We start from the raw sequence: 24,991 nt of genomic DNA on the forward strand, positions 1-24,991 counted from the left end.
TCAGAGAAATAAGCATAACCAGAGTTTTAATTTTTTTGTTGATATGTTGAATAGGATAATCTATAAATTGTTTCAGCAAGAGATGTGGCAACAGTTACAGATTTTTACCACATCGTTGCACATTTTCTTCGTTATATTTAGATACCTATTCTCTCCACGAATAATTTATTTTTGATATGTACTGTACCAATAGACCTTGTAACAGCTTTTTTTTTGTTAAGTATACCTTGTAATCTGTGAGACAACACTGGATAATAAATAATAATATTTCACTCCCCTTCCTTTTGTTTTGGTTCTGCAACTGTTAAGTGATATCCACAAGAAAAATATTTGTAATTTGTCTCGTAATACCATACTACTGTGAGTCAAGATGTTTAGTTTCACCACCCCTCGTTTGGCTTAGAAACTCTATAACACAAAAGCAAAAGCATCATATTCAGATGTTCAAGAGATGGAAGGGGTCTTTCCAAATTAAACAATAACAAATTACAGAGCTTCCACAAATCAGTAGAAACTCCTCATATCATCCATACTTTGTCAAAACCCAACAATATGAGTCAAATGCAGTCACGATTATTCCAACCCCTTAGATCCACATCAGCTTAAGCGAGTAACTCAACATAATGAGACATGGAGAATCTCATTTGATGCATTTTTGTATTGTACCTTTTTTTTGTAGATCATTTTAGCTTTATTTTTAACTACTTCGCTTATTCATTTAAATCGTTAAAACAAATATCGCGCGTTCAAATGAAATCCTGGGCTGGGAAGGCGTTGGAAACCGTCAGTTGTTGTGATTTTTTAAAGCGTAGATTAATTGGAGCATGTTGACAGTTAACCTAAAATTTAGAGCCCAAAAATCTTTCTTTTTTTTCTTTCTTTGCAATGTTTTACATTAAAAATAGAATAACGTAACGATTCCTATTCTCGAAGCAAATATCTAAGGGCACCCTTTGCTGAAAACAAAAAATTCCATTATGTCCCGATTAAACATCATAAACAAATGTCATACGTGTCAAACGGCGGGAAATTCAAACTGTTCTAAACAGTTTAATTTTTCTAATGCCTACTCAGCCCAGGATTTCATTTGAACGCGCGATACAATGCAAACTGTAGTATTTTTTATTATTATAAACTATTTATCAAACCTGATATGCATGATAACTGTAATTGATTTTCCTTAGTGCTGCATACTGGATTACATAAACTTTAGTATGTAGTTATAATTATTGGCATCTTTGTAAATTTCCTCTTTATTAAATCAGGAAATCAAGCGTAATGACGTGTAATTTAATATCTTATGGAAGCAGTTATGGCAGTAAATATTATTATTTGATTCTTTTCAGTGAAATGTGTCACATGTTAATGATCTACAAAGCGGAAGACTATTCTTTTAATTCTCTGAAACACTTGCAGGAAGTCGAAGCAATATCAACACTCTCTCACAATAATGGAATACTAATTTTCTATGGGAAAATAGATACATATCCAAGTTTAATCTTTGATAATTACTTTCGGAATTACTGTTCACCTTTTGTTATGCATAATGCACATAACGTGAAGTTTATCAACGACATCATCTACGTGTGGGTCTAAACACCCTTACACAACCCCCAAGCGCTAGAAAAATGTCCCTCGCGTGTCGGCTTACCGTTATCATTTTCTTATCGAATTAATATAGAAAAGGTTTCTCTCGCTGCCTACACTAATACAACTAAGTTCATTATTCCTTTAAAATAATTTTATGGAAGTTTAGTGTACTCGGAGTTGAAGCAAGTTTTAGTCTGGTGGTGCTATTAGCCTCTCCTCCCCCGCCACTGTCTACTGTTGCAATAATGTATAAAAAATAGGGCAACGTGTGGGCAGCTTTTATTAAAGTTGCCTGTTGCGTGACGGCACATCTGACTAAAGTTATTTGAGTTCTGTTCTAATTTTGCTTTGTAATTTTCTATGAAGCCACAGTCACATATGAACGCATATTTCTCACGCGGCGAATTAAATTGTCGCTCAAAAACTGAAATTCAACAAGTTTTCTTGTTGTGAGAGACTCGTGGTGTGGTAATCGGTCGTTAATCTTATATTTTGGGCAAATTATTAATGAGCGTGGTAACAATAAAACGAACGCAGCACTCCCGTTTATCGGAAAATTGATCATATTGAATTGATGTGGTGAACGGCCTCGTGCTCTTATAAATTAAATAACTTTCGTAGGAAATGATACCACTGCTTACAAATTTCAACACGTTTCCTTTTATCTCCTTCTTAGACCACAATTTAAACACAGTAAAAAAGAAGTACCCCCAATTTGAGTACATACTTTCATTTGATACTTGCATATTTTGTAGTGAATTGCAAGTGATGAGTCATTGAATATGTAATGCTGTAACGGTTATTTCTAATTGAGATCTGTGTCATTACCGCAAAAGTATTATTAATAGTGTGATAGGACATTGTAATTTACCACAAGACTACATTAAATGACACAAACAGTTTTTAGAGTAAATTCTTGCTTTAAAGTATTGTTTCATTTATTTTCCGTTGACCGCTTGTTAATTTCAATGTTAATGAATTATTTTGTCTAAATTATAGTGTATTAATGGACCTCATTAATCAACGATTTTTCATTAATCAATGATTTTTGCGATTTTGACGTTTTGATTAAATTTTGATGTATAAACAACCTCGAACATGCATTGTTTGCACTTACCAACACTGCAGCAGGTAGTGCAGCAGGGTTTTTTATATTTTATAGCTCCATAACTGCACAATTACGAATTCACTTTTTCAAAAGCCGACATTTTTGGTTATAATTCGCATGTCATATTTTTCAAAGGTAACTAGGTTTCCTTAGCAACCGTGATTTTTACGTGAATTTGAATGTGAATGGAGTTGACGTCTTCTGACACTCTTTATGGAAAAGTGAATAGAAAGTGTTGAAAAATTTTAAAATGGCCTACCCTGAGGACAATAAAAGGATGAAGGTATTTTATAAGGTGTCATCTTTAGGGAAAAAGATGAAATTGGTTTTGATTTGGCTTTAATTTCAAAATTTGTCACCAAAAAAAAAAAAAGTTTGTGGTCAACGAAAAAATTTTGTAATCAACTCTTTTGTTAATGGGCGATTAATAATCTCAACTATTAAAGCCACTCACTCGCTACACTCGTTCGTGCTTTAAACAGTTTCGATTATTAATCGCCTTCATTAACAAACTACATATGTAGTTTATTACATAACTATTATTAGTTATTATTAAAATCAAGTTTATTTCGTTCTTCATAAATTTGCTTATTTTTTTTTATGTAATCCCTACTAAAACTAGATTTTTATAATCCATAAAAATAAGCTCTATCAAATAATCTAATCGGAATCGTAGCTTCCCATTTGAAAAAAATATTAATGACGTCATAACTTTGACAAATTAGACCCAATTTTTTTCTATATATGTACGTTAAAAGACGCAGAATTTAAAAAACTGTTTGCGTGTTTTTGCATTTTTTTCAAAAATTAATACTGTGCGTTTTATGAATTTTGTGCGTATTTTATCATAATCCTGTATATCGAAATCGGTACATATTTCTACCAAATGTCAAAAAACTCTAGATGTACACATTTCACATGGTGACAATTTAGTACTTAGCTGGTTCCTTAAAAGTTACAACAGCAGAAAATTAATGCTACCTCATTCAAATTTTATTAACTTTATTTTATAGAGACAATGATGTAAAAATGGATGTATGCAATTTGTGTGCAAAACACTTTTTACGGATAGGATTACAACACTTGCAGCGTTCGTGTGTGTAAACTTCCCACTAGTACAAAAAGTACTGCTTTATACATATTTTGCATAAATAACTAAAATCTCCACACCCACTCATCGACATAAACTTTAGGTAATAGATAATTGTAAATGAGATTTGTATTTTTTATTGTTCAACATGTCGAATTATCATCCTGAAACCTAACGAAACCTTACTTCAGTGTGTTACGCACTGGTTTTAAAGACGTAATAGTCCTCACTCTATTGTGAAAATAAACAATTACACATAAATTCAATTAAGTGAACATTGAATGCAAGCAATCAAATTATGTATAAGATAATAGTAGATTACGACCTTGATGTCTGATGCAGCATTCCGATTGTTCTCTCTTTCCTGCTTTAAAAATATTTCACTTGTAGCGTCGTTTTATTTTTAATAGTGAACCGGGTGTCCCATGTAAGCGCTCGCTATTATATACACAAAAACAAATCGCTTGAGAAACACTTTGAATTCTTTTACTTTTGTAAATCGAAGAAATTAAATAATAAATAAATCAGGTCTTTATTTTTCCAATCGGTAGAGATCCTGGTACCGCTTCGCCGAAACTTGTACCGATTAAAACAAGTTCGTTCAACTAGTGAAGACGGAATAATTCATCCCATCTTGTAATGGTGACTGGCAAGAACGCTTTCCTGGCTCTACTTAATGAATTAAAGATTCAGCTTAGATTTAATCCGCAATGTGGCTAAAAACAAGTCTTCACCGTATCAGGCACCACTCACTTTTTCCCAGAGAAAAGCAACAAAGACTCGATGGTACTCATCAGACGGCGAGATGGTACTGATGCAAATGGTACCACAACACAACAATGGAAACGGTTCTGATGTATCATGAGCGAAGGTGAGGCGCGACTTACCTGGCCGGATTTTCTACTACGTTGGACTGTTGACCGGCCAACCATGCGTTCTTTTGATTCTACTTGAGATTTATTTGCACCACGACCGCTCGAATCCAAACAGAAGACGTGTTTGTTCAAGGAGGTAAAATTAACCGGTGATATTTTTTCTTTCGCAAAAACCCAGCCAAATAATATTTACCTTGGGTAGGGTTAAAGGATTTACGAGTGGCACCGCGACAACTTCGTCGTCTTTTGACCAAGATTTACTGCATTTAAGGTTGCCAATTTAGATGGGGCGGACGACCCCTTCCGACCCCTGTGCCTCACTGGGGCCAGGTGACAGCGCGCACGACCCATCATCGAACATGTGGTCTATACAGCAGCGACTGACAGAAATTCTCATACAACTTCGCATTTACACACTAGTTGCTAGCGCAACTTAGACGAGAAACGTTCGAAAGTATAGTCGTATTCGATAAACGAATTCACGTGGAGTGTTCTGTTTATTATTTATCAATAAGAAAATTCTAGTTTGTGTCGATACTATTGGATTACCCCTAACACCGCAACGACCCCCTCATTCTTGGTGAGTCCTTAAGAAAAAAACTCGACGGACAAGGCGCATATTTATGACCCACATTAAATTTTGCCACTATCAGTCAGTCAAAATGAATAATATTATGTGTTGTTTGTGCGCATATAAAACTGTTCTGTTTATTTTTTAACAATTTTTATTTATTAGCTTGTTAGGTAATAAATGAGGGTAAAGCGGAATTTTTTCAAATGATACTACAAATAAAATACAGTGTAGTTCAACATATTTGTTATGGCGCTTAGACAGTTAAAAAAAATGTTTACATACATTATTTATACGTGTTATTAGTGCTAAACATGTAGGTGAGTCATCGGAAACGCCTCTTTAAATTTGAATAAGAAGTATAATTTAAAAAAATAATAATAAAACGTGAAAACTATAAATGAAACTTGGCCTCAAGGGAATGACACTACTATAGTGTATGCTGTTGTGATGCTGTGAAGTAAGTAAAGTAAGTGTAAAAAACCACTATCTACATTTGAAATTATGTATGACATTTTTTTTTAACATAAAAATATATCAAGTAGGTACCCTAATTCGATATCTAATGTAGGTAACAAAAGTTTTTCGGTTGCTAAACGTATTTTTAGTTCTAAAATTTGTAAATGGGGTTACATTTATGGGTGGTTGACGTAATTTGCGTCATTTTTAAATAGCAAACTAGGTCATTTGACATTAGGTTTGATGGTCTAGCTGGTCGATGGACAACTGTGATAAAATTAAAATTACCCAGAAAGACCCGACAACTGGGGCATGGTTTGAAATTAGTAGTGATGACAAAAATGACAGGTTTTGCAAGATACTTAATATCTTTCCATCCTCGAATTCCACTAATTACGATAATATAATTATGTCTGTTTTTTCTCAGTTTAATCTGTGCCCACTTCGAAAGTAGGTACCTACAGTTGGTTGCAAAAAAAATGGGAATAGAAAATTTTCCTAATGTAAATTTGGTTTTGTTCAATTGTCAATTAATTGTCTACTTGAGAATACCTATCAAATATTTTTTTAAATCTCATTGAATTTTGATCATAATTTTAACCTATCTCTCGTGAGAAGGCTTCACACTATGACAGTTCCCGTTTTTTTTGCAACCTACTGTACTAATGTTTTGTAGAATCCACAGAACTATTTGTGAGAAATATTTTATTTATTTCTGGAGGTTTTGCAAAATGACAATTTAGATTTCACACTGCGCCATGTTTAAATTATAAACTACTTGCTTTATACTATTTTAAGATACATATCTTGAGAATAAAATTAAACAAACAAAAAGTATTGTGTATTCTCTCTTGAACAGTAGTAAATAATTCCTCACAGTTTTAATTTAAAATATATATGTATGTATCATGTACTTACATAAATATAATTAAAAAAAAAAAAAGAAACTGTAACTTGTTTTTTGTCCTTCACAAGCAGAAGCATTTGTTTTCCCTTATGTTGTGACTAAAAGCACAACCGACTAAGTTAATGTATTGATAGTGTAATATCGGGTATTCATTTAAATTTCTCGTCAAAGTAGGCGTTGAAGAGTCAGTCGATTGTGAACGCACCATGGATTACAGATCACGAATCAACTGTTTAAATCTAACCTCACTTTTTGCATGTTTTTAATATGGTTTTTACCAAAGGTTTTTACTCTACAGATTGACGAGTGGTGCGTTCACAATCGACTCTTGAATGCCAATTTTGAGGAGAAATGTAAATGAACACCCTATAAAATAATGTAAGAACAAGAAAAGTAAAAGACCCTTGAAAAATACGATAAAAAATTATTATCAAACGAACGAAAGTGAATATTTATATTTATTCCATATTGATATTTACATTTACGTCACAATCGTTGCACCCACTTCGAATAATGTCACATTGAGAGTTAAATGCCATTTACGCATGGTATGGCCAAGAAAAAAAATTGCTCTGTTTTGCTATTTTTTTAGACAAATTTATATTGCTATTAAATTATGAAATGCATTAAGGCGTGCAAAAAATAGTACGTATATCCAGGAACTATAGTCCCTTTTCTTGTTTTGTGTAATTATTTTCCTCGCTGCGCCCGTGATGAAAAGATGGACCATTTTGATTGGCTTATTTTTTATATGAGAAAGACTTAATACATAATGTGATCTTTGACTTGAAATAAACATAAATTTAAACACCCTGTAAATGCATTAGTGAGAAACAACGTCTTTGTCTTAGTTGAAATCTTTTTTTTTTCAACTGTTATACATTATTTACCTCATTCTTTGTTTTCACATAATTATAAAAAGCACACGTGTGTAAAATTGGACGTTTTTTAATTAGTACACTGCAAGAAATTTTACTGTACAATGACTTAAGAATTCATTTTCAGTGTTTACGCCATAAGATTAATAAATTTATCAAAATAGAAAGGAAAAATGCCATCGGTAATTATGTTCTAGTGTAGTGTTGAAACGGCTAGCCCTGTCCTTCTGATGGTAAAGCCTTAGTTAAAAGCATCGAGAGCCTTGAACTTTGTACGAAGTCAAACTTTCTTTAATTTCCGAGACCAGGTCGTATTTTTCCCGGAATTAATCGGATGTTGGCGTAATTGACTTCTTCTTCAAACTCAGTCTCGTCACACCTAGTTTAACATAGCACTGAACTAATTCCACGAAAAACATACCGTTTGCATTTAGCACACGTTGGACGAATAAACAAACACAATCTATTGTACTAGGTTCACGTTCATGACCTAAATATAAACATCGACTGAAAAACTGCAATTGCTCAATCGTTGATCTCTTCCTCGCCCATCTGAATTTTTTTTAAATATTTTCAAATGATTAAAATTGTTTTCTCTACATTTCTACAATTATTCTAGTGCATGTAAGGTTTAAAAATAGCAATTGACTAATGTATCATGGCATTTGACCCCGGTACTACTGTCAACGAATATTTATAGAACTTTGTAAGAAGGAATACAGTAAGTTCTCCTCGGTGAAACAGACTAGATACAAGCTTTTTTTCACCACCGATCCTGTCCTGTTTGATATTTTTTATATTTATCTTTCCACCGACCAATATATCGGATGGCTGAATCACATCAGAAGCTATAAAGCGTTTCAACGTGATCAAGTAATGAATTTTAGGTGTTTCCTGAAACCCGGTTATTTTTATTTACATAGTCGTCACGGTTATTTTAAACCGATACCTCTTAATGGCAAGTTTATAAAGTTATTGCAAATTACGTCTGCTATAACAAATACCAAGAACCGCCCATTGTAATATTCATTTTTAATCGAAACCACACTTACCTAACACGAACAGGTGGCGTCAACAATCACCCATTCAAGAGCACTCGCCCTGCATAAAAAATTTCAAATTGACTATTGATCAACCACATCGGTGGTTTAAATAAAACACTCAAGTAGTGATAACTCGTTAAACGAATGCACTTTTAATGTTGTTTCAATGTTGTATTTGTGCAAGGTAATGAAAGAGTACCTGCTGCATCACATTTCTAGAAAAATTATTTTAACGAAAATTGTTCAATATCATCGAAATTAAAATGTTCTTTGCATTTCAAGTGGCAATTTACATTTTGTGGGTTACGGAGAAGCTTAAAATTAGAAGTGTTAGCAGTTGGTTAGAGTCAGACAAAATATTTAACATTTTACTAACAATGGAAGATTCTTTTGTATTGTTAAGTGGATGTTCTTTATCCTCACGCTGCAAGAAAATTACATTTTACCAAATACGTTTTAAAATCTAGATCTCAACGAAAATAGTATTACCAATAGCGACAGCGAAGAAAAGAAAATATACAGGGTCATTATGAATGATTGTCCCATCGCAGCTGGCGTTGAAAACCCACACAAATTTTGGATGTGCCGCAGCCTTGCAACGTTAGCCAAACTAGTAAACTTGATTTCCACTACCGCCAGGAGCGCGATACTAGTCTCACTCATTTTATAAGGCTTGCGGCACATTAAACCTAAAGTCACTAGAAACTAGTTTCTAGTGACTTTAATTAAACCCTGTCACCAACGCCAACTGCGATGGGACAATCATTTATAATGACCCTGTATATGTATATGGAATTACCACAGCATTTTATCAGGCAGAGTCTCATGACTAGAAATTAGTTAGACAAAATAATTCAGTATCTTAAGAAATTACAAAATACAGACAAGATGTGTGAAAGTAACTGCATTCATCCTTTGGTAAACAAAATGGTGCAACCACGCATTATCATGCAAAACACACTGCATTGTATCTGGTATCTAAATAAAGAGCTGATCAACAGTGCTTTGCAAAATTTTACGAAGGCATGTCGATGATGTTACATTTAGCTAAGTGGCAAATCGTGAATTTTCTGTCATAAAAGCGTTTTGTTCAGTTGAATAAACCATTTACTGATATTAGGAATCCGGTTAGTTCTGACAGAAAAAACAGTTGTTTAGTAGAAATAGAGAATTCAATGAAAGATAGACACTTAATCACGGCTTTAACAAAATATTATTGAATCAATTCACAATTTATTAAGACTTTTACCACGTCCCGCTTGTTTTTTAAAGAAACATGTTTTGCTGGTTTGTTGTATAAAAAAAGATTCTATTTTTAAGAGAAATATAAGGTAAATAATACAGGAATAAATATCTAGTTTTTTTATAGTGGTAACATAAATATACAGCATACAGGTAAATTAATATATCAAACGATTAATACAAATAAAACTGAAGAAAAAATACTTCAGATGAAAATGAAATACGAGTATGTACATCTTGTCACGCAGCATTTGCTTAGAAGCCTAAGAATACTTGAAAAAACAAATCAGTGAGACATTTATTTATTTAAAGTTGATGTAAATGTAGCAATAACAAATGTCGAATATGACAGTTATTACACGAGCCAAGACGGAAGTACAGCCAAGTGGGATTCCCATTTTTTTAATCCTACGATGCAACAACGTATGTAGTAAGATAGTTACAGAATTAGAACATTGACTTGAATGCTCTAAAAATAGTCTAAATGTTTTTAATATTACTTTTACATCGGATCGTGGTTTTATTAGAGGACATTTAATGCCTTTTAAACAGAACCACAAACTACCGGCCATGAACGTGCTAAATTGCATTTAATGAAATTGTTAAGTTTGGATGATGTTGGGGTATTTTGTTATTTAATTTACCACATCTCGCTAGACTCAAATTAAATGTTTGTGTTTGTATTTTTTATTTTGAAATTTAAATGAGGCCAGGTAAAATATGAACATTTTATCTATTCATGAGGTATGTTTTTGCCGCGAAAGGGGCCACCATCGACATGGCATGGTGAGCATGTTATGATGTAGCGTTCCGACCATTGTTAAGTAAATTGGTTTTTGAGGAACTAAGGTGATTTCACAAACTCTATAAAAATTACTCTTCCTTAACTGTCTTTTTTGTTTGACGGACTTAAAAAATGAAAAAATCAAATTGGAAATTCAAATCGTATTTTTTAAGTGAAACCAATTCAATCCACGTCAGGTTCGGAATGTCTAATAAGACGTGACCGTTTGATTCAAAGTAAATTAATACAGCAGACCGAACAAATTTAAGCTTTGATTAAAAGCGACTTCATTGTCTCAAGAAGCAAAGTTTGCTGGACGCCTGGATGAAGGACGACGATTTTATCTTCGTTTAGCGTAAACTATAATACCTAATTTAACTGGTTTGGATAATAAAGTTAGATGTAAAAAACATGGGCAAGAATCAAATCGAAAACAAAAGGTAATTAATAGAGTGAAGAAAGTGTGGGAGTTTAGTGGAGTATAAAGTTGTCGAGGCCGATTGCGTAGATCTCCAAGGATTGCAACTGGAAAATTACAATTCGGAAAAAGTGTTAAAGTTCCAAATCAATTAACCACTCGAGTGTTATTTTGTGTACGAAATCAATTAAGTCCAACTATTAGTGTTACTCGGATTAATTAAAATCCGTTTCAGACCAATTAATCCGTCCATTACTGTACTGTTATGTAATAACTTAACGACGTTCGTTTATTTTTCATCATTATCAATTCCCGTTAATTCCTCAAAACAGGTCAAATTTTGCAAAAACGTCAACCCGATTCATTCACGTTATCAAAAATGCCTTTCAGTTGACTAAACCACGAGCTGAAAGGAACGGATTCAGGTTCGTACCAACAATGAGGAAGATTTAAAACTTGTTTAATTTTTTTGTCGTGCTGAAGAATGTCTTAAGAAGTACGCCTGGACCGAGCGACACCGGTGTAGGTTTTATTCGGTTGCACCTGAAACTTCCATTCAATTGGAAGTGATGTGAGTGATAATAATTTAGGAAGTCTTTTAGTGTGGCGCGTTTTATTTTGCACTTAATACACGATAAACAGGTTCCACTAAGCAGCTGTGGTATAGTTTGTTTTGAATGTGTGGGGTCCAAAATAAAGAGTTGCACTTGATCATTCACTACACCCAGAAAGGCGCTGCAAATAGGTAAATAGAATGTACTAAAAATAAATACATAATACATATTAATTGAAATAGTACTCGTACATTTCCTGTTTCAGTTTTTTTTTTAATTAACATAATTATGTACTTCTAGGTGCATTACTTAACAATTCGTTTTGGAATGTTCTGATTTGTAATTGCGTATATTTGTTGTTCGACTGCAAGAACAAGGTCCATCCGTTACGAATCACCGACATAATTAATATTTCCTAAAACTTTTAATCATCTCCCAAGACTCACCATGAATGCATCATCATACTGGGACTTACACAGTCATAATCTCTTACATATTGGGTAGTTGTTTCCTGTTTTCCATATGCTGAGAACGAATAAAGTTATTGTGGTTATTTTGAATTAGTATTGTGGACATTTTTGCTTAGGATTTTGGTCAACAGATGTTTGAATATTTTCGTTACAAGTAAGTACTGCTTGTAAATTACATAATATTTTTTATTTACGTAATTGAACAAGATTTCAATTCTTGCTAATTTTGTAAAGTGAATGATTGTGTGAACGCTACCTAGAAACAAAAACGTGTTGAAATTACATATAAAATTATGGGAAGAAATATATTTTGGAAATACATATTTTTAAATTGGAAGAATCATGCAATATCCAGGTGATTCACGAATAGTGTCTGATTTATTTACAAAATAGTATATTATGATACAAGTTTATAAGGAAGCCTTTAAAGCACGCGCGACGAGTTTAAGAGCACGACGCGTAGCGGAGTGCTTTTAACGTCGCCAGTGCTTTAAAGGCCCTTATAAACGTGTATCATACGCTATTTTTTATTATACCTGCACTACAATCTGAAAATTATAACAAAAAAAAGTAAATTGAAATACCTTTTGCGAAGTAATCTGTGTCATTAATCGTTGATATAGAAATGGTCAATTGTTGTTGTTTCGTTGCTATCATAAATTGTGTATAAATGTCTATTTATCATTGTTCAAAATGTAGATGAATTTGTTATTACCTAAGCAACCCTTAAAGCTTTAGTGTTTTAAAGGCCCTTTTTCGCACGCATTTTAGTGTCAAAAACAAGGATTATGATTCAGGTATAATAAAAATATAATTATTTTGACACATTTGATTGACACTATTGTTTCATTTTTCTGAAATTTTTTAGCAAGTAAATACATCTTTAAAACATTTTTGTTCTTTAATTAATTATTCAAACAGTGTAACTGCATAGTGATTCCAAACAACACAGTAATGCTAATTGATTGAATCAACAAAATACCGAGTTCATGAAACGAAACGAAAATAAATTCAATCTTAAGCAAAAGTAGAATTTTATTTTGAATTTTTAAAGAAAGTGCAACAACAGTGTTTATTTTATCAATAAATTAGCGAAATTTTGTAGTGTCATATTTTAAGTTTATTTGATTAGAAATTTTCCCTGGCACATACACATCTTTCTTCATATTAACACTTCTAGAAAAGGCTAACAATTAAGACTTTAAGTTGAATGCAAGTTATTTCCGTGACAGAAAAATCACTTTGCTTGTGTATGAAAGCTATTACAAAACCCATTTTGGGTGCTGTTAATAGAAGTTCGCGTTTTGAAACAAATTAGTGCAATTTCCTTTTTAAGGTTGGCATTCCTGATCTTGGCATAACGAAAATTAAATGTCAAAATAAATGCCAAATTCCGTGAAATATACAATTGTTGTAAACATTAATCGTTACATTAGACGTGTCTCGGGACTCTTGGACAATTAGACTAATTCTTTGAGCGATTTGTCGTATTTCTGGCGAAGTACAGACAAAACTGTCTTCACGCATTTTAAATTTGTTAATAACAATTGAAATTTGAGTCTTCCAAACAATATAACATTTGTTGCCAACCACGACAAAATTCCCCAAATTTGAAAGTTCACTTAAAAGATGCAACGTAGAAAAAATAGTGTATGATATTATCTCCTTACAAGCTCTTTGTGCCCTAAACCCGTATGTGCTACAAAATGCTTCTTATAATCATAATATACTATGTATTATTATACATAAATATTTGCAAAAAGTATTTTTATAGAAATATAATTTTTATTTTAGTCAGTGTGTACGTACGCTTAGTGGCGACCAATAAATTTTAGCCGTCAGTGTCATTCTTTGACACAATGGAGAGTACTCTAGTGTGAAACGAGCACAACCCATAACATGTTACATGACATTAATTGTCATCATGTATTCTTTGTCAAATTTTATTGATGAAATGAAACGTTAGGTATATTGGAATAAAATTATTCTTGCTTTATTATATTTACTTTATGATATTATGATTATGACATTGGCGACCAAAATTTATTGCTCGTGACAGTCTACATTATCTATACAATAAGAAATGAATTATAAATTTATAAATGTATAAAATATTTATCTATTATATACAGCCTGTCCCAGAATTGTTTTTACGAAAAAGCAATACAAATTGATTTAAAATTTGGAACAAATTAACCATCAAAGTGTATACCCGCCCATGGGTAAGGACCAAAATTTTCTGTTGTGATAGAAACAGAGCTTTGTTAAAAAGTTCCATTGTTATATAAAAAAATATATACTTAATCAAAATTTAGATTCTCATGGTTACAAAAAATAGAAACTAGTTAATCACACAAAACGACTCGTTTGGTAAAAATTGTGGGGCAAAAAATCTTGGAATACTTTTACGAATTTTACAAAATGTAATAGAGAAAAGTTTCATAAAGTGGCGAGTTCTTTCACTGGTTAAAATTAACAAACGTTTTTCAGAAACACCCTGTATACAGCCTGTCCCAGAATTGTCTCCCCAAAGAGAACAGGCATGGGCCGCCAGCAAAAGAGACTCCAAGATGACTAAAATAAATTTTCCTGTAGCTCACATAAGCGAGTTATAAAGTTTTCAATTTCACCAATCCCAGAAGCTCGTCCTCAGGTATTACTAAAAAATCGGACAAATTGCTAGACAGCAAAAATAATAATTATTGATATCGCAACAATCAGCGAAAAGTTTACTGAGAATTTTGACTTCGAAACACAAAGTTGCGGTCATCCTACCTTGATGGACCTCAACTCTGATTTGTCAAGTTTAGGATGTCTTTTCTCGATTACCGCTTGAGATAGGACTTTTTCTTTAAAATTCAGATTATCACATTTACCCAAATACTCCCTTTTTTCTCTGGGAGGGCAGTTCTGGGACATCCTGTATACATACATATATTCGAATGTAGTTGTATATCGGGTGTGTCAAAAAGGTCGGATAAAATTTTTAGCGCATATTAAGTACCTACTATTCATAGATACCGAAAAAAATAATAAAAAAATTGGTCCTATCTTAATTTTGCTTTCACTTGAATCAAATAAAATTACTTCGATTAATTTAGTCGATGTTAAAAAATGAGGTTCACTTGTTAGTGTATGTAACGCTAAAAGAGTTCCGAAAAGATTAATGTCGTAAATTACTTAAGCAAAATGTATAGAGCATTAACTTAATAAGATTAATAAGCACACGAAATACTTGTGGCAGCAAAGTATGCTTATGATAAAACAAAATTTGTTGGCTCATTAAATTTTATCTGATGTTACTGATCCTCCTCCTCTTAATAAAAATTAACTGTGACATTATTTCTGCAGTATTGAGACTGTAGAATTTTTGTTGCTCATCATTCTCCTCGCACATAAAAACTAAATTGTCTGTTCACTTTCGAACAAGGATATCAATTACAGATTATGTAAGGCTGCGTACTACTTTGGTATATTTCCAGTGAAACTCTTAACTGGTCGTCAACTTCGTGGAATTTACTACCCGCAGACTGAAAACGTCTTTATCTGTCCTGCAATTAGTAGATCCCGGATAAGCAATAAAAATTTATTGCAGTTATCAATAATTGCAGTCTTGAATGAAAGTTACTCTACTACAATTCCTAATTGTGCCAAGTCAGATGTAAAATGCCCGAATACGCTACTGCTTTCATGTTTCGTTCAGTGAAAGCAATGCAATGAAATTGCACTGCAGCCTGCAGCACAAAATTGGTCGGAAAACTGGGAAAGAGACGAATCAATAAATCTGTGAATTGTTTGCCGTATGCTGAATGACAGAACCCCTAATTGCTTTTATTTGTCTGTCGCCTTTAATCTCTTCTTTTGGCAAATACCCCAACCTGAGGGTGAACTGAATCCGCTCCAAGAGAAAAACCTCAAGGGGAAACCATCAATATCACTTGTATGGTTTGGTACCAATTGCATCAATCATTCATTTCTTTCTGGAATTACCCCACGGTTTGACGCCAACGCGTTATTTGGACAACTTTGCGATGCGATATAGAGTGTCACCCTTTTATTTGTCGAAAGCGGAGATGGAGCGTTGCCAAGTCCGTTTCGAACCCAATAACCGAAGATAATATTAAACGACCATCGGTCATTAATAGATATTCGGATTGATACATCCTCACGGCCCACCTGAATGTGAGGTCAGAGTAGGCGTTGATGTGTGCAATCCGGCGTCACACTCGACGGGCAACCCTTTCATGATACCTCATGCATACAAATGACTTTGCATCATACTCAAATATATCCAAATGAGTCAACTGACACTGTTTACATAAATTGCTTCATGGTGTGCAGGGTTCAGAAAGGGCTACAAAGTTTGCCAAAAGCGCTACCCCGGAAATAACTTTTTGTTCGGCCACACCGACCGTAAAGAAATGGATGCCTCAAGTTTACAAGCTATTAAGTGTGTTTGAAGTGGTGTACGAGATTTTATGTTTGTATGGATCGCCGCCACTTCAGAATGACTACTTTAAATCAACTTGTGTTTGTTTTAAAATTATTAATGGACTAGGAACAAATACAGGGAGTGTGGAAACAGACAAGAACTGCATTTATTGTTTTACCACGTACGGCAACAGCTGGAAACAAATTTGACACGTAACATTATATTTCATATCGCGTTACATATTTTGCTGTTGGAAGATATCACGAGGGACTGAAAGTGATGCATCTTCATATCTCACTGGAGCCAGATGTACATACTTCGTCCATCTGATGAAAAGGAAAAAATTAAAAATACCTTGTTTAGAAGAGTAGCGCAGATTACTGTGTTTTATTATTATAAAACTGTTCATCTGTTTGTGCACAAGCAGAGTAGAATAATAGAGATATTTTCATATTTGATGGCGGAAACAAAAAACAGAAATGTCACAAATTTGTAATGTCACTGTCAAATTTCTCAAAGACGTTCGTGATTTCGACAGAAATGCAGCAAATTGGCAATAAGAAAGTTATTCATCGTCGAACTAGAGACAAAGTTTTTGATTATATGAGAATAACTTTTCCTTTTGAACCACTGACAAAAATTGGTTTCCTTAGAATTTATTTTTTCAATCTATTTAGCGAAAATTTAAATTTACCTAGACATTCCTTGTTACGGCGTTTATGAGAAATTTGACATTGACAATACATTTTTGTGACATTTCTCAGTCTTTTGTTTCCGTTAACAAATATGAAAATACCTCTATTTGCAGCTCTCTTTGGCAGTTTCGAGACTTGCATTTATCCACAACAAAATATTTTAAATTAGTTTCATTCTTGTGACTTTTGAATAAATAATACAAGACAGGGACACCCACAAGGTTATTGTTAAGAGTTAGATCTGTGTTTACGATAATGTATCCACGTTTATGGAACCATTATTTTTACGGTTTTACCTTTCTCTCTGTCTCTACTGTTCCCTTTTTTATGTCTGGGAATATACCGGGTGATCAAGAAGGACTGTTTAAGTTGGCAGTACAATTAAGAAATTTTTTAAATTCGGTTATTGATAACACTGCAACCGGATATGGTTTGTTGGTTTATTTGAGAAATATCTGATGTAGGTGTAGCATTAACAACGAGAAGCCATCAACAACCGAAAGTTACTCCTGTTTTACGATTTTAAATATAATTCAGTGTTACCAACTTAAACAGTCCTTCTTGATCACCCCGTACAATTACGTATTGACAAAGTAGAGTATGTATTAAGAATTTTAGACAGTATTTGATGTATGTCTATAGAAGAAGTATATCAAGAGTCCTGTCGTGTCGAACAATTAAAATCGTCAAATCAGATGTCAATAGTCAAATGTCAAATTATTAAATCAGTCCGTCAGTTGCGAGTTCGACGTCTTAATTGTTGTGCTTGTGATTTTCTTCAGTTTTTCTATATTTTAATTATGTACCGGGTGATCAAGAAGGACTGTTTAAGTTGGCTATACAATTAAGAAAATTTTTTTATTCGGCTATTTACAACACTGCAACCGGATATGATATTTGACAGATATCTGACGTAGCATTAATAACGACAAAATGGTAGGTTATGAGAGTAAAAATTAACGGCAAAAAGAAATCAAAGCTGGAATTCGGAATAATAATTTAAAAATTAACTAAAGGAAATTCTCGAAGTGTTCCCCATTTTGCTCTAAACATAAATTAACTCTTCTCTCGAACGATTCACCAGCATGTTTAATTTAATTTGAAATGTCAAATTTGACTTGTCACTGATGCGGCTGTCAATGTGAAGCCGTCAACAACCGGAAGTTACTCTAGTTGTACCATTTAAAAATAAAATTCAGCATTACCAACTTAAACAGTCCTTCTTGAGCACCATTGAGCACCTCGTAGTTCTCTTACAAGTCCATTAGAAACCTGTCATTAATGGACTTACATAACCTCTGTTTTTCTATTAGGTACCACAATATGCTACAGAACGGCAAAAATCAAATATTTTCGAATTCCACAGAACTCTTGATATACCTACGTTCTTTTATAGACACTTTATATGTTTTCTAATATATTTTTAATTTATGAATACATTTTTTTTTGCAAGTGGTATTCTCAGTAGTGGAACAGTACAATTGTTTTCCCAAGCATTCTCGCTTGTGTAAAGAGTTGATCTAAATTTCTGCAGTTCTGTTTTAATTAAATCGTCAACATTACCTTACATGTTTTATATCAGTTCCAAATCAGGAAATTATGGAGGCCAACGCATCTTATCCTCCCTTTCTAAATCAGGTTTAAGTAATTTCAGTGAACGGATTGGACCATTGTTCTGCAGAATTGCAACATGAAGACATTAACTTGTCTAGATTTAGTACCAACTTATTTTCACGTTAGTTCTCCACATTACGGTACGCGTTAGAAAATAAACTAGGCAAAAATGAATAGGGAATTTTTGCATTTTTGAATTTTTTATAAATGCAGTTTTAAATTTGTAGTGAAATGTGTTAGAAATATAAATATATACACATTAAATGTAATGTTTCAAGTACCTGTAACCAGTGTTTAAGATTACGTAGGAGGATTGGGGCAATAATTTTGCTTTCCAAGAAAAATTGTGGAATTCCCTATTCATTTTGGCCTAGTTTATTATCAAAGTAGGTAAACTCCGTACTAATAGATTGTCATTAAATTGTCCGTTTTTTGACAGAAGACAGACACAGAAACGAGACAGACACAGAAACGAGTGTGGCGGGAATTAATCTGCAGGGTTACAACGGTTTTCCACATAACGTGAAACAATTGATATGGAGATTTTAGTATTTTTCACTGCTTTATGTTTTGGAACTAGAATTTAAAAACGTGCCATCTATCACCGTACGGAGTTTATCACTTCAAAAGTAATGAAACTTAAATTCTTTAGGAACGGTTTTTGCAATCATTTGTGCTTTAGAGTACCAAAGTGCTCATGGGCCTTTACTATTTATTTTAAAATTTGTGGTTTTCTAATATGACAACTTGAAAAATCTTGGTAGATAAGAAAATATTTTCGCCCTTGTTTACTATTTGCTGTTTGCAAGAAATTCCTTACATTCAGGGTAGTCATTTAGCAACAACTGGTTTGGAAAGGTTAACCTAAAATAGTTTTGTCTGATATGCTTTAAAAAATCTGCTATTAATGCATGCTGTTTCTAAATAAAGTATTTGGCATTTATGTATTACCGCCAAAGATCGTTTAGCAGCCTATGTTGATAATAACTGACCAATAATTATGCTGATCTAACCACGCTCTCAGATCACAGTTTTGCTAGACCATTTGCTAGATGATCTCAATTTTTATATGAACTAAACATATACATACTTATTTTACAATTTCCCAAATTACTTGGAATACTGTCGCTGAGAACATTTTTATAAATCTAGACACGATGATCTCACGAATGCATAATTTAAATAAATGGTGTCGACATCATGATTGCAACTTCTCCTACAGAATCGTTTTATGAATTTTATACTCGGTGAACCTGACGTCGGGACGTCTGCAATATAAACAACTGATGCAATTTGCCCGTATTAATATTCCACTAAAATCTGTTACGACCTATTTTTAATATATTATTTGTACATACATCCAGATCACCAATAAGTGGTTAGTACCATCGGAGTGCTAAAACTATTGAAATTTACCTTAAACACTGCGAATTAACAAAACATAAACAACATTACAACGACACTTTGTTTACGAAATCGTTAAACGGGTCAGTCGTTAAATTAATATTATTTTGTTCCGAAATTAGATTATGAGATGTTCTTTGCACAAAAATAGTGTGGGTCGCTTTCTCTGACCACCTGTTACGCTCAAATTTCTAGTTGCTTGTTTCTGGCACCTCCAACTTTTAACATATCTGACAGTAAATTAACTTTTAATAAACTTTACTCCAAGTGCATTGACATCGCAACGGATAACCTCGACCTATCGTGTACACTTAATTTCACAAACTCCACAATTAAAGTGTTTATAAACATCGTAAGCTTTTTGTGGTGTAAACTCGTCCGAGGTGTAAATCACTAATTGCTTTATGGGGAGAGAAAAAGAAATGTTGCGCCAGTGACGACTGATTACATCTGCACTTCGTCCAATTTTGCCAATATTTACCACAACAAAGCCATTACCTACGAACGCTTTCAAACTTTTGGCAGTTGTATCCACAACTGTAATTAATTATTTCCGTTTTATTATAGCCTTGGGCTAAATGTGATGTAACAGCGAAATAATGTCGGCCAAGACAGAATCGTTTCTGTAACTGGATACACGACGGCTATTCAAGACAAAACTCGCTAGACTCATCAGCTAAATGGACTGTGGGTTGGATTTTTTCCTGTAGAAGTTTCGTCATGGCTATTTTTTGAGGAATCTCGTGTTGCAACAAGTCCCTGGTTTGCTGATCCGCATTTTGAGTGCATGTCTATTTACAAACGATGACATCATCTACCTGTATCGATTTGTTTTCTCCTTGCATGCTCATGAGCCTTTCTCCTCACCTCGTCATATTTTTCACAAATAAAAAATTCCTCTCGCATTACTTCACTCTTTATTATACAATTACTTTTAATTAGTTTCTGGAGCTCACTCCTTAAAACTACCGGCGGGTTACAAGAAAAGGAAACTTAAAAATGCACTAAATTTGGTATAAAAAGCACAAGGACATCTACTAATATTACATCACCAACTTAGCACTAAAGTGGCGAATTTTAAAACCGTTGAACTTGTCATAAGCAATTCCAGTTGGGACGCTGAGTGATCTCACTGTTCACTCTGTCCAAAGAAGTTGCAGTTCACGTTTTTGTTGCATTCACCTGTGTGTGAAAACCGTTGCTCTCTGTTAGTACTAAAGAATAATTCCCATCTACCACACGAGATTTTATTCAAACCAATTGTTCCCAGATGAACCGTCCAGCCAAGATCTCCAACAAATGAACCGAAAAAAGAAGAAATGAGAAGTTTAGAAAAATCGATGAAAGTGTAGTAAAGCAGCAAAAATGATATGCGAAATCAACAAGAACTTGATAACACTGAAATGTGTCTTGTTCCTATTTTTTGGGGGTAAGTCCATCTTTCAACTCCTTCATCAGTACCTACAACAATTTGTCGCAGCTTTGGGAAGCCTCTTTCCCTTCTTACCCAACCACATGAACTGGGTGGGCTTGTCCCGAGACGAGTTCACCATCATCTCGACAGTATCTCCACTAATCGCCGTAATTGGCCCCTTGATAGCCGCCCCTTTAGCTGACAGACTTGCCGGGGGTTTCGGCGGTACGCCAAGAAGCAAAACTGGCCGATACCTCCGAGTGATGATATCCATTTGCCTAGCATTAGCCACAATTCTGTACTGGCTCCTCCTCACCGTACCAAGAATCGTAAGTGAAAACTTGGCGCGTCGAAACAAAAATCATTTTACAATTCCAGCATCGAAGTCCTCCAAATGTCACGTTCATGTGTAACGAAGATGGCGGTTATATTCTTCAAAACCGGTGCGGTCATGACAGGACGTGTTACAACTGGAACGGTGAAGTAAGTGACGAAGGAGCATCATTTGAGTGTGTTCAAACGCGATAATTGTGTTGCAGAAAGGTCCGGTGTTTCTCAAAGACTGCACTTTTTCCTGCAATGCAACTACATTGTACACTGGAGAACCAGAAGCTGCCTCTTTAACGAAAATTCAAGACAACAATGAGTCCACCACCGAAGATTACAATTACGACGAGAGTGAGGCTAATCCTGGTGTTAACAATGAAGCAGAGTTAGACGTGCTTAATACACTCGCAATACTAAATCCATCTCTAACTCCTGTACATTTTTAGTTTCCTACCACTACGACTACCACCACTGCCGTGCCAGTCTCTAGCCGCAAGACAAACTCCGGAATTGTCCTGAGTCCTCACATGTGTTACAAGAATTCTGAAGACGTCACAGTCTGCGAAGTGTATACGAAGTACTCCAAAAATGTACAATTTAACGTAGGCTTGAAACCAACAATCACACGTGCAATAGATAACGAAACCGAAGATGACATTTGTACATATCCAGTTGGTAAATATAAAACAAACGAAGAGTTCTTGTTTGTTAACGTTTGCCCCGACAGCTGATTATTTCCACTGTAGGATGCCCGAAGAAATAGTCAAAGACTTGAGAGCCACTGAAGATCCAAATTGTCGTCCGATGGTGTTGTGTGCAATTCACGATCCTTACAACGTCAACAACACCGACAGCCTCCTCAAGAAATCCGAATGTGGTTACAACAACATAAGCTTCTGGTTGTACCTTGTAATCAGATCCATCGCCGATATCTTCCCTGCAGCTGCCGTGGCTTTGTTGAGTACCGCAGTGGTCATCGCAACAAGAGAAACGTCGACTGGAAGGGGCGACATTGGGAAGCAACTTGCAGCAGGTGCCTTAGGTTTTGCCATCTTCGCGCCGATCATCGGAGGCTGCGCCGATGGAAATGTGAGAGACGCGATGATATGTTTCACCGTTTTGATGCTCCTTGCCATTTTAATCTTGTTATTTGATAAGTGAGTAACATTAGGAGCGAAATACGAATTACTCAAGCGTACTGTTCGCAGCAATATGCCTCTGAGTCCTCCCGAATGGTGGTGGCACACGAGGTGTGGACTTCTAGCGTTGCCAATGTCTTCTGTTCGCAAATATCAAAACGAGATTATAGCTCTGGGTGTTGTTCTCTTTATTTTGGGAATTTTATGGAACGCGATTGATGCTTACTTGCCTTGGTAAACTTCCAACAGCAAGTATATTTTCGTCATAACTGTGGAGTTTTCTAGGAATGCTGCAACCATGGCCGGAAGTTCTAATCTCATCATTGGACTGACATTAACAATGGGAGCAATTCCAGCAGCGAGTCTTTTTACATTTGCTGAAAAAGTCGTCGATTACTGCAACCACTCCAACATCCTTATCCTCTGTTTCGTCAGCTACATCATCCACTACGTAGCTTTAGCAAACATCACAGATGCAGGAATATTACTAGTTTTCGAGATTCTAGAAATCTTCACTCTCCATTTAATGTGGATCACTGCCATACTTTATTTGAGACACTTGGTTCCGAGAAAATTTACTGCCTGCGGTCAAGCCCTGCCAGTAATTGCTCATTTTTGCTTAGGTCAGTGACTCTTGGTCCCCCTTTACAGTATTCAAATTGTATTCATTTTCAAGGCCGTTGTTTTGGAGCGCTGATTGGAAGGTTTGCATACACGCTCTATCCTGACAACGTGAAATATCCAGACAACCACGGTCCGGTGTATGCAGGATTTGCAATCGCTGCGGCTATTATTGCTGCATTGTATTTTGTGGCGTACCATTTCTATTTGAAACCCTATTGTGGAGCACACCCACAACTTCCTCCCTATCCAGCACCGTCTATAGTTCAAAGTAAGAAGTTTTGTCAATCGTAACTAAATATTGTATTACTTTTTCTGATTTTAGGTGTGAACGGGAACGGGTCTTACACCCCCTTAAGGGTATACCACAATGGACGAGCTAAAAAGGGGCATTTTAGATATTAGTTATTTATAATTCAACTCATATTTTATAATTCTATGTAAACATAAAGCTTTACGTAATATTGTAAAAATAAGTCAAACATCTCTCAGATAAGGACTCTAGCTACACTGATATCTGCTCTTTTTGTACATTTTGCAGCTTTAATAATATATTGATGTTTTATAATTAAACTGTGTACCTCGTGCTTTTCATTTGCTGTTGTTGATTTTAATTACCACACGTTTTTATTGAGTTTTATAACATTGTTTTATATTTATAACTTCAGTTTCACAATATAAATGATCCAAATTTGTAAAAAGTGGATATTTTTTTACGTAAAATTAAGAAAAAACAATCAAGTTTTAATAAAGTATAAAACGTAATTTGTGCAACATCTTTCTTGACGATTTATTGAACAAGTATTTCCAAATAAAATATTTGATTATTCCGTAAACCGAATAACATGAAAGTCTTGGCAATTTATAGATATCAGATTTCTTTGGAACATCCAAAAAAGTAAACATTGCATTAATAAGAAAAAGGTGTTTCCCAAAGACATTGGCATATTACTGTTACATAACTGTTGCAGTTAGTTAAGTAATGTAACTCATTCGGGATCAATGAAAAGAAAAGGTGAGTTTCTGCTATGGTCAAGACCTTGACATCTTGTAAGTGTGTCGTGGTCAAGGCGTGAGTCTCGTAATGGCCAGAGGAGTGTCTTGTACTTCTGTTATGCCCAGAGGTGTATAGTGGGTTGCGGAAGTATATTAATGGTGAAGTGTATAGCGGGCTGCATGATAAAGGGGAGTTGGCTAAATAAAAGTGGAGCAGATCAACAGTTTTTGCCTTTCATGAGCTCATAAGCGGTAAAGTGACTTTTTTAAAGCCACATTTTAGATTTTGTTTAGAGTATTGTGATCTAAAAAATCGTTTTGAGTTTTTAAGTCTAGAAGTTTAATGTTAATCGATTTTTC

The 24,991-nt window shown here is 34.4% G+C and overlaps 1 protein-coding gene across 1 annotated transcript; it reads left to right on the plus strand.

Moving 5' to 3' along the window:
* Positions 1 to 5,069: 5,069 nt before the first annotated feature.
* Positions 5,070 to 24,229, plus strand: SP1173. Its single transcript, XM_069049895.1, has 11 exons — positions 5,070 to 5,243; positions 21,405 to 21,563; positions 21,615 to 21,877; positions 21,927 to 22,031; positions 22,088 to 22,267; positions 22,322 to 22,550; positions 22,603 to 23,032; positions 23,084 to 23,248; positions 23,300 to 23,637; positions 23,691 to 23,906; positions 23,961 to 24,229. Exons 2-11 carry the CDS (start codon positions 21,500 to 21,502, stop codon positions 24,038 to 24,040), a joined length of 2,070 nt encoding a protein of 689 aa, XP_068905996.1. The 5' UTR covers positions 5,070 to 5,243; positions 21,405 to 21,499; the 3' UTR covers positions 24,041 to 24,229.
* The last annotated feature ends 762 nt before the right edge of the window (positions 24,230 to 24,991 follow it).

Source organism: Tenebrio molitor, chromosome 6 (assembly GCF_963966145.1).
Source record: "Tenebrio molitor chromosome 6, icTenMoli1.1, whole genome shotgun sequence".
Lineage (NCBI taxonomy): Eukaryota > Metazoa > Arthropoda > Insecta > Coleoptera > Tenebrionidae > Tenebrio > Tenebrio molitor.